At 43.6% G+C, this 10,901-nt stretch overlaps 1 protein-coding gene across 4 annotated transcripts in view; it reads left to right on the top strand.

Annotated features, from left to right (window-relative positions):
- Positions 1 to 223: 223 nt before the first annotated feature.
- Positions 224 to 10,901, top strand: part of UTP25 (UTP25 small subunit processome component) — a 56,692-nt gene continuing 46,014 nt past the window's right edge. The window contains exons 1-6 of one of the 4 annotated variants that reach the window (XM_072647933.1): positions 224 to 449; positions 1,912 to 1,951; positions 3,494 to 3,734; positions 4,965 to 5,159; positions 6,637 to 6,731; positions 7,415 to 7,828. In XM_072647933.1, coding sequence (XP_072504034.1) covers positions 4,979 to 5,159; positions 6,637 to 6,731; positions 7,415 to 7,828 — 690 coding nt within the window. In that variant the 5' untranslated portion in view covers positions 224 to 449; positions 1,912 to 1,951; positions 3,494 to 3,734; positions 4,965 to 4,978. Of the gene's footprint in view, positions 610 to 1,911; positions 1,952 to 3,493; positions 3,735 to 4,964; positions 5,160 to 6,636; positions 6,732 to 7,414; positions 7,829 to 10,901 lie in introns of all 4 variants that reach the window. The other 3 variants (XM_072647935.1, XM_072647932.1, XM_072647934.1) reach the window with 3 other exon arrangements.

The raw sequence follows: 10,901 nt of genomic DNA, 5'->3' as shown, positions 1-10,901 counted from the left end.
CTTGCCCAGGGTCACACTGCTAGCCTGTCTGAGGCTGGATTTGAACTCAGGCGCTCTGAGGCGTCCAACTAACTCTAGACAATCCGAAAAAAAAAATCAAGCCCTGATTTTTATTTAGCACTTGCGCATTCTGAAGTGCAGAGCTGTGCACAGACAATGTAACCATCCGCTTGCTTGAGCACACCCAGACTCAGATCCAGTGGGGTAGGTCCTGCGCAGGCGCACAATAGCGGCGAGGCGGGGCTGAGGAAGGGGAGAGGGGGAGGGGACGCGCCGTAGCACCGCCCATCTTGCGTTCCGGGCACTAGCGGTCCGCTAGGGGGAGACAGCGATAATTGGAGAACGCTGCGTGCCCGTCGCCCTGTCGCAAGGCGGCGCCGAGCGTGCTTTACGGCAGCCTCGCTTCCGCCGCCGAAAAGCGACAGAAGAGATTGCACGTGGGAACGCCGGTAAGTTCCGTTTCCTGCTCGGAGAAGGTAGAGGGAATCTCGTAGCGATGGGGAAACGGAGGAGCCGGAGCCGAAGCCAGAGCCAGGTGCTGAGTAGCCTCAGTAAGAAGCAGAAGAAGCACCTGCGGGACTTCGGGGAGGAGCACCCGTTCTACGACAGGTCTGGCCGGGGCCCCAGGGCCTGGCTTTTCTTCCAGGCACTCCCATCCTTCCGAGTTTATTTGACTCAAACTTTGAGCCAGTTTCATCTCCTTAATTTGGGAAAAACTCCTAGTTCTTCACATTAGGGACTTTACAGAGAGTTTGGTTCTGGGTTAGGTGAATTCAGGTCCTTCCTGGAGCGGTGACAGACTGGCTTTTGTGACATTTCCCGTCACCCCGTTTGGCCTGTAGCCTACTTTGGTGTTACCGGTACAGCTTTAACTTGTGCTCCCGCCTCCGAGCCTTTGCAGGGGCTGGTTCCCATGCTTGAAAGGTCTTTCCTCCTTAGCCCGAGCTTGCTGCAGATGAGCGGATTTGCCATCCCGCACGGAAGGCCTCTGCTCATCTCCTCATTTGTTAGTCTGTTTGATTTTGCCTTTACGTTGTTTGAAGGGGGAGGGGCTGGCGTGGCGTGGCGTGCTACTTGCCTCGAATCGAGGAAGATCCTGGGTTCAGGTCCCTCCTCTCACACATTCTTATGTCGGTCGGCAAACGTTGATGAAATGTCTTCTAGGTGCCGGGCCCTGTGCCAGGCACCTGGGGGTACAAACGTAGAGACAGCCCCTGGTCTCCGGGAGCTCCCGTTCCCATAAGGGAGGCACCAGGCAGACGACTGTGTATAAACCAGTTACATGTGAGATCGATGGGAAATCATCAGCGGAGGGAAGGCGTTGGCACCAGGAGATTGGGGTTTTAGCCGATGTCTGAAGGAAGAAATCACAGAACGTTTGTGTCGGTGGAGGCAGAGAACGTGCAGACCTGCCTTGGTAGGGGGAGTTTTCTCCTGGCCGTGACCCTGAAACTGATGAGGCCCCGGAGTCTTGTTACACTTAGATGGCTACTTTTAAGAATGTCAGTTTCCTAAGGGCTCTGTCTCCTCCAACGCCGTGCCCAGCGCGGCGTAAACACCAGTAAGTGGTAGTGCGGAGGTCGGAGGCTCCTTCCAGGGGACGTGGGGGGAGGAATGTGAGCCAGACATTTTACTAGGTGCTGGTGGCTGGTGATAGAATAAAAATAAAGACGCCCCTCTCCTCAAGGAACTTGCATTTTTGTGGGGTCTTTGATCTGGAACTGTCAAGGATCTCTCTCTGTTCTTAACTTCCCATAAGGCGTTTTGTGTACCTTTTCTGTGGTACTTATCACACATTGCCTTGTTAATAAATTGGGGTCACTGTTTTAGTATACATTTATTCAGTACCGCTTTCTTCCCCCTTCGTTTGTTGATAATTGTTAGAATCTTATGTCAGCTCTCTTTTTACAGGGTTTCTGGAAAAGAAGCAAAGCCTCAAATCTGCAAACTGGTAATGCTCTTTAGTTTATTAAAAATAAGTATAGGCTTGGTTATGGGAATTTTTTTAAGTTTGTTTGCTTGTTATTTTAATGATTACATAGCAAGGATTGATACACTTCAGCGCTGTTCATCCACATGAGAAAAAACAGCTGGATGAGTACTGTCTGTTGCCCAAATTTCTACATAGAGTTGATTAGCCACCCTATAGAGCTTGTCCAAAGGGGGCAGACAGTTTGAAGGAATAAGAGGAGAGGATTGGCTTGCATTGCTTTCAGGAAATTTGACCCTTTATTTTTCATGAAACCAAAGACTTAAAAAAATCCTAACATTTTGCTAGTGTCTCTGAATTTGCAACCTGACATGGAACATCATGGTCTCCAAAGAATTAAAAATTAGTATCACACAAGTGACAAGAGAGAGGTACATGGAAGGTGTGAACAGACAACCACATCTGACTAATGCAAAACTCTGGAGAAGAGCCGGTGATGTCCTTTTAAGTCATCTGTTATTTAGAGGTAGAAAAGATAGGTGGGCCATGTGTTAAGAGCTAGCAATGATAGGTAACAGCTAGAGTGTTCCGCTAAGTGCCCTTGAGATGTCATGAGAAAGTGAGGAAGGCCCCTGGCATGTTGGGTGCACCTTCTGTGGTGAACTCTTGAAATAACCAGGCCATGAATTATACAGGAGGGACAGCCACAGTGGGTGGAGATCTACGTTGTTGGAGAGAATTTTCAAGCAGTGAGATCATAGGTACATGAGAATATGGAAATGCTTATGGGATATTAAAAATAACTGAAGTACAAAGACCTCAGTTTTTGGAGATTGCTTTCGAAACCACCGCATGTAGCCTGGCAGGTCCTTTAAAAGGCAGTCAGCTTCCTGACCACTGGCCTCATTTATAAAATAACCATTGAAGAGACATAGAGAAGACAGGAGTCTGTGTGTGTTGGATTTTGAACTAGAATTCTTTTGTTCTAATGCAATTTCTTCCCTCTGAATACTGCTTTAAAAGAAGGCTATTATCTGGGATCGAGATTTATTTGACTCTTATCTGGGATCGAGATTTATTTGACTCATACTTGGAGCCAGTTTCACCTCCTTAGTTTGGAAAAAATTTGAAGCTGGAAGGCTCTTAGCTCTTTAGATTAGGAATTTTACAGAGGGTTTGGTTCTAGGTTAGGTGAATTCAGAATGGTCACACCTGTAGGAGAGTGCCAGTTAGCTTGGCCTGAACCTGTTACATTGGGCTTTCAGATCTGTTTTTGGCTTAGTGTGGGATAGTATAAGCTAACAGTGAAAACAGTGTCATTTTGTTTCTTATCAGAGACTCTGAGAAAACAATAGACCTCTTTGCCAAGCCTTATTCTCATAGGTAACATACTCTGTATCTTGGGACAAGTCACTAAACTTCAGTTTTCTCAGTTGTAAAATAAGGGTAATGTTTATATTACTTGTCCCATGGGACACCCTGTGGAAGATTTCGTAATCCTCAGCGTGATTGTCGTCACTGTTATTATTACTGTTTTTAAGATTGTTTTGTTTTTCCTTTTAGTCAGAGAATTCAGATCATTCAGGTTCAGAGAGTGATTCAGACAGTGAACCAGAAAAGATCTCTGAATACCACAAGTTACTTGCCACCTTGAAGAATGTTTCAGAGGAGGAGGAAGATGAAGAGGAGGAAGAGAGTTCCATAGAAGAAGAGGCAGAAGTGGAGAGTGAAGTAGACCATAGTGACAGCAGTTTGGAGAAGGAGGAGGAAGAAGACGAGGAGGAACAGGAAGGAAAGAGGGGAGGTAGTTATCTCTGAGTAGGTAAAAATTTGCCAACCCTGGGGACCCAGGTGTGGAGAGACATAGGCTGTGTACTGATAGTAGGTTGGGACAATAGATGGATAGCATGCATGGAAGATGGAAGGGAAGGAAATCTTGTTCTGGGGAGCTCCCATTTTAGCGGGGAAGGAGAGAAAACCCTAGATTAGAAAAGAACACATGGCCATAAAAATAAATTAAAACCCATTTTAAGAAACATTTAAAATGCAAACTCATCTGGTGTAAAAGTTTGTGCCATTTATCAGAGGGGTCCTAAGTGCTTAGAGATAGCTAGAATTGATTGTGGACAGCTTCATGTGTTAGGTGAGTATTCCTGCTTGAAAGAATTTTGGTTTCACTCTAATGTACATGTGACCTTTTACTTTTACATGTCTTAGTACTTGTTTTCCTAACAGCTCAAGATTTTACATTTCCCATTTTCCGTCATCTTGCGTTATCATATCATTGTTTGAGGAAAGTAATTATCTGCAAAGGCTTTCTGTTGAATTGCTTTATACAAACCCATTATCCTTACAATAGTAGGAATTGGTGCATCTTGCTGTCTGTACCTGGGTCTCCTCAAGCAGTTAATAAACATCTGTTAAGCATTTCTAGGCCCTGGGGAGACGAAGACAGAAATGAGGAGCTTACATGCTGTCGTCAAAAGTAATCCATTAAAAGGATGAGTTCTTAGCCATCTTCTGAATTCTTACTGTTAGTAAATAAGCATTTATTAAATGCTTACCGTGTGCCAGGCACTGAAAATACAAACAAAAGCAAAAGTATAGTTCCTGTATTCAAGGAGCTCACACTATAATAGGGGAAGCAATATGCAAATTACTTGGTATATACAAGATGTATACAGAGTACCTAGGTGGTAATCAAAGAAGGAAGGCACTAGCGATGAAGAGGTGGAGGGCCTCCTCCACAAGGCAGGATTTGAACTGAGCCTTGATGAGGTAGAGGGAGAACCTGCCAGGCATGGGGGACAGTCAGTGCAAAAGATCACAGAGTGGGTGGAGGGGACCAGAGTGTAAGAGGAAGGGACCAGGCTGTGAATGGCTTTCAAGGCCAGTACCCAGTTTGATACTGAAGATAATAGGGAACCACTGGAGTGTTTTGAGTGGGGAGAGTGAAGGGGTTGACATGATCAGAGGAATCAAGCAGTCTATCATCAAGGATCATGACTTTTTGTTTCAATATATATCACAATAGGAAAAGAGGCTGATATGGTCCCATCTGACCCTGAGGATAAAGATGGGGAAGCACCTTCCCAACAGAGAGCTGAGGACGAATTCACAGATAGGAAACATGAATCAGAATTCAGCTTGGAAACCAATTTCCTAGAAGAGACTATAGACCATAAGGCTCTTCAGAAGGATGGTAGCTCTGCTGTGAAAGCCTCAGAAGGTAAGAGCTGAGAGCAGAGATGAGCAGGTGTTGTTAGGGAGGGTGAGGATCGAGTGGGCAGGTAGACTCATTTGATACCTGACCAGTTGGTCGCAAGCTTTATGAGGCCCAGCTCTTTTCTTTCTGACCTGTATTCGTTGAAATGGGGAACTCTTTTCTTTCCACCAGTGCAGATCAACAACTCTTCTGTAGCTTGTAGCCTTGTGAGTTAGAGGTGACCCCTGAGAGGCAAGGAGGCTTATCCAGAGTCACAGAGCCAGGGTGTGTTGAGACTTGAGACTTGAACCCAGGTCACTTGGCCTTTACGAGACGACTTTAAGGCAGGCTCTTTGCCCACTCTGCGCCACCATGCTAACTCCGTAGGCACTTTGTTCCAGAACCCAGGCGAATCCACTACCCTAAGGTATTTTGCATGGCCTATGGATGGCTAAATAGAACATTGGAAACATCTGGGCCATGGAAACATAGCAGAGCCACAGTCTGAGGATTGTAGGATTTGGAGCAGGAAGCAGCCTTAGGAATAACCTAGGACTGCTGCCTTACTTGTTTATCACATCAGGAGATTGACTCAGTATACCTATAGTCCCATAGGTAGCAAAAGGCAGGACCTCTAACCCCATGTCTAGTATCCTTTCCATAAATTATGTCACCTCGGTGTCTTACTACCTCACTGTTTTTGTCGAGGAGGTTCTGGGCTCAGTGACTTCGAGAAGCAGATTTACGTTTGTGTTTCATATTCCTTTAGAGTTCATTTCACCCCTCTGTGCTGCTGCTACCTCCTGAATCTTTGTTTCTCTTCACAGAGATTCCTTAATCCAATTAGTTAGGACAAAGAGCTGCACAATACGCAGGCTGCTGGAGTTAACCTTGTGGATTTGAAATTCCTGGTTTAGAACGTGGTCTGAGTTATATTGAAGTGACAGATTCTATCCCTTGTGGGCCGTTTCATGTTGCCATTTTGCACACCCTCACTCTATAGAACCCCCATTCTCTCTGGCCAGCCATCTGTCAAGAGGTGAGATTGACCATCTAGTAGTTAAGAGAGTTTGATGGGTGACCGAGCCATCCTAACACTTGAAAACCATAAACAGTACCCATTTTGCAAGTGAGCCACTGGTAGTTGTGTTTGTCAACTGAAGGCAGCATATTTATTTTGGGAAACTATGAACCTGTCATAGTCACGATAACTGACTTTAAAGTTTGTCAGGTATATTATGTAGATGATCTCCTTTGAGCCTCTCAACAGTCCTGTGGTTTAGGTAGTAGAGTTACTATTATGCCCATCTTGCAGAAGAGGAAACAAGTTCAAGAGAAGTTTAATAACTTATCTGTGGTCTCTCAGCCACTGTCAGACGCAGGATTTGAATGCAGGTCTTCCTGGCTCCCAAGTCCCGTGTTCTTCTGCTGTGTCTCCACTGTTTCTATAACCTATTGATATTTATTAATTTCTTGAATGTACTGATGATGATTGTTTCAGCAACAGATCCATTTCTGCAACATACAAACAAAGAACTGAAAGAAAAAGAAATCCAGGCTATCGCCACAAACCCCAAAATTACCCAACAACTAAAAGTAAGTACAACTGTCCATCAAAGCTGTGAGTTAAGACAAGGTTGGCATGGACCAGTGCAGGCTTCCATTTTCAGAGTTTATGTCGAGTGACCTATGAATTTTAACATGTTGACAGATCATAGTAGCAAAGGTTGTCATTGTTAAAACATTATTAGTGGATTGGAGGAGAGCACAGTTAAATAAGGTGTCATTAGAATGTTCTGGCCATCTCCCTGGCTTAGGGAAGCCCAGAATGAAAGCTCCCTGCATGAATATCACAGGTGGACCTGGGAAAGTCTTCTCATCCTGATCAGTTCCTCTTTCCTCACCCTACTGTGTCCCTGAGGGTGAGAAGAAGCTTGGTTCACTTCCTTACTCTTCTGCTATGTATCAGTCAACACAAGATCATTCTTACCATCCTCCTCTGTTCCTAGTTCTGAACTCTGTATTATTTTACATCTGTGCATTTCCATCTGTACATTGAATATTTGTAACAGTCAGTTATTTGAAATAGATTCAGCTCCCGACTATTTATAGAAGAGTTTATTCTCTCTCTTATTCCCTTCATTTATGCTAAAGTAAAGAGCTAACTTTAGAATAGAAGAACCATGATGTAGTATAGAACGGAGAGCCAGCCTTGAAACCAGGATAACTTATCCAGGCAGATAAGTCCTAATACACCTGTTTTTTTCTTTTTTCCTCAGTGGTCAACTCTGGGTCAACTTGTTTTTTCAACCCAGTTTCATACACTGGACACTTTTAAGCCTCCAAAAGACATTGACTTGATGACTCTCCATCTCCAGAAACCCTTGGATTCCACATGGCCCAAAATAAACAGCCAGTTCCTCTCTGGCCCCTCAAAACCAAGTGGGTCCTTCTCCCCTTTACAAAAAGAGCTCTTCTCAATTATGAATTCATACCGGGACTTGTTGTACCCAGAAAGGACAGCACTGGGAAATGGCGAAGAGATCCGCCATGTGTACTGCCTTCATGCCATGAACCATGTTCTCAAAGCCAATGCGCAGGTGCTCGGTAATAACAGCAAACGCCGAGATAAAAAGCCGAGGGCCGGTGAAGATGACGATGCCTTCCGGGACCAGGGCCTCACTCGACCCAAGGTAAGAGAAAGCAGACTGGCCCAGCTTCCCACAAGGATGCTTTAGGACTTTTTCTTTAAATAGATTTTCTGTCTTTTATTTTTACATTACCTACATTTCCCCCTGTATCTTATCTCCATATTCCCTCCCAGATAGTCATTGCTTATCCAATGTAATCACTTCAAAATTCATTATTTTTTAAAATATTCTTTTAAAAAATTTTGAGTTCTAAATTCTCTCCCAACCCCATTACAAGTCAAGCAATATATTTGTTACATGTATGAAATCATGCAGAGCATATTTCCATATTAGCCATATTGCAAAAAAAAAAAAAAAGCAAGAAAAATTAAAAAAATGAGAAAATTATACTTCAGTTTACACTCAGAGTTCATCAGTTTTCTCTCTGGAAGTAAATGGCATTTTTTCATCATGAGTCTTGTTATTATATTGATCATTGTGTCTGATCATTGTGTTGCTCAGATTGGTTGTCCTTACAATATTACTGTTTCTTTACTGTGTGCAAGTTGAAGAACTGAAAAATTAGCATCAGTGAGGTAGCTACCTTGATGCTGTGTTCATCCTCGTTGAAAACATTTGACAACATGGCCAAAAACATCAAGCTAAAAAGCATGGGAGCAAGTACACAGCCCTGTTTCACTCCATTGGTGACTGGGAAGGCACAAGAGCTTTGTCCATTATCTAGAACCCGGGCAGCATACTGTCATGAAATTGATGTACAATGCTAATGAACTTCTCTGGGCAACAGATTTTGACATAATTTTCCATAAGCCCTCATGACTCACCAAAGTGGGGGAGTGTTGGTGCATGAATTTCTTTTTGCAGATGATTTAGCATTCAGTGCAACCTCTGAAGCTAAGATGCAACGGCGTATGGATAAATTCTCTGTTGCTTGTGCTGATTTTGGCCTAACACTTAATACCAAGAAAACACGTTCTCCATCAACTACCACAACACTATTCATATGCGGAACCATCAGTTATAGCAAATGGAGAAGTTTTGAATGCTGTGGGTAAGTTCACTTACCTTGGTAGTGTACTTTCAGGGATGTACACATTGACAGTGAGGTTGAAGCATGCGTTGCTAGAGCTAGCTCGGTGTTTGGGAGGCTCTGAAAAAAAGTTTGAGAAAGAAGAGGTATTAGACTGACTACCAGACTGAAGGTCTACAGAGCCATTGTGCTGACTTCAGTGTTGTATGCCTGTGAAACATGGACAGTCTGCCAGTGCCATGCCAGGAAACTGAATTGCTTCCATTTGAACTATCTTAGGAAGATGCTGAGGATCACCTGGCAAGATAAGGTACAAGACACTGAGGTCTTTAACTAAACTGCCAAGCATTCACACTGCTTCAGAGAGCACAACTCCAATGAACTGGCCATGTTGTTTGAATGCAGAACGTACATTTGCCAGAAATACTGTTTTAGGGAGAACTCACACAGGGCAAGTGATCACATGGTGGTCAGAAGATGTGATACAAGGACACTCTTAAGATCTTGCTTAAGAACTTTGGCATTGATTGTGTGACATGGGAGACGCTGACACGGGACTGCTAACGTGGCGTGCCAACATGAGAGAAAGTGCTATACTCTATGAGCAAAACAGAATTGAAACAGCTCAAAGGAATCGCAGGATGTGCAAATTTAGAGTATCCACCCCAAATGTTCACACAGATTATGTGCCCGACCTGTGGTAGAGCTTTCCGAGCTTGTATTGGTCTGATCAGCTACAGTCGGACACGCTGAGACTTGACTCAAGCATAGTGATGTCATCTTGGTCCTCCTTAAGAACGAAGGACAAAAGCCATCCAACCACTGTATGCAATGACCTCCCAGTTCTTCTAACTTCGCTTGGCATCACTCAGTTCATCTTGGTCTTCTCAAGCTTTTCTGAAACTGTCCCCCTCAGCCTTTGTTAGAGCACAGTGGTATTCCATCACAGTCGTGCTGTTTTTGTTCAGCCATACCTCCTCAATTTCTGTTCTTTGCTTCCACAGAAAGAGCTGCTGTAAATATTTTTATACATATAGACCTCTTTCTTTTTCCTTTGATCTCTTTGGGGAACAGACCTAGTGGTGGTATTGCTGGGTCTAAGGTTATATATGATTTTATAGCTCTTCGGACATTTCCAAATTGTTCTCCAGAGTGGTTAGATCACTTCACAATTCCACCAGTAGTGGATTAATGTAACTATTTTTTTCCCCTCATACCCTCCAGCAGTTGTCTTTTCTGAGAGGTGTGAGGTGGGTACCTCAGAGTTATTTTAATTTGCCTTTCTCTGATCATTAGTGAATGATTTAGAACCTTTTTAATGTGACTATTGATAGCTTTGATTTTCTTCTGAAAACTGCCTGTTCATATTCTTTGACCATATGTCATTTGAGGAATGTCTCTTTATTTTTTATTGGTTTGACTCATTTTACTATATATTTGAGAAATGAGGCCTTTATCAGAGAAACCAGATGTAAAATTTTTTGAATAACTTCATTGTCTATGGTACCTTTTATCACAATGTAGTTTTCCTGATCATCTCTTTTAATTAGGTCTATTTTTGCTTTTGCTTTGTCTGACATCGTCAAGTGCTTTTTTTACTTCAGCTAGAACATAGTAAGTCCTACTCCAGCTCGTGTATCTTTCCATTTTAAGTATATCTTTTGTAAACAACATTGTTGGATTCAGGTTTCTAACCATCCTGCTTCTGTTTATGAGTGAGCTCATCCCATTCCCGTTCACAGTTATGATCACTAACTGTGTGTTTCCTTCCATCTTACTTTCTTCTGTTTATCCTTCTCTGTTTTTGTCCTGTCCTCCTCAAAAGTCTGTTTTGCTTCTGACCACTGCCTCCCTCAGTCTTCCCTCCTTTTTATGATCCCTCCCATCTCTTCCTCCCTCCTCCTCCCTTTCTCTTATGCCCTTCCCTCCATTTTCCCCTTTTGAGTAAGATGGACTTTTGTATCCAGCCGTGCATGTGCGTGTGCATGTGCGTGTGCTCCCTCTTTGAATCAGTGCATTGCCCACCTTACCCTCTCTATCCCCACGTCCCATTTACCCTCCTACTGTAAAAGCTCTTCCATGCAT

The sequence above is a fragment of the Notamacropus eugenii genome, chromosome 2 (genome assembly GCF_028372415.1).
Source record: "Notamacropus eugenii isolate mMacEug1 chromosome 2, mMacEug1.pri_v2, whole genome shotgun sequence".
Taxonomy (NCBI): domain Eukaryota; kingdom Metazoa; phylum Chordata; class Mammalia; order Diprotodontia; family Macropodidae; genus Notamacropus; species Notamacropus eugenii.
Note: the sequence above shows the minus strand (reverse complement) of the source record. Positions and strands in the feature narration are given on the sequence as shown.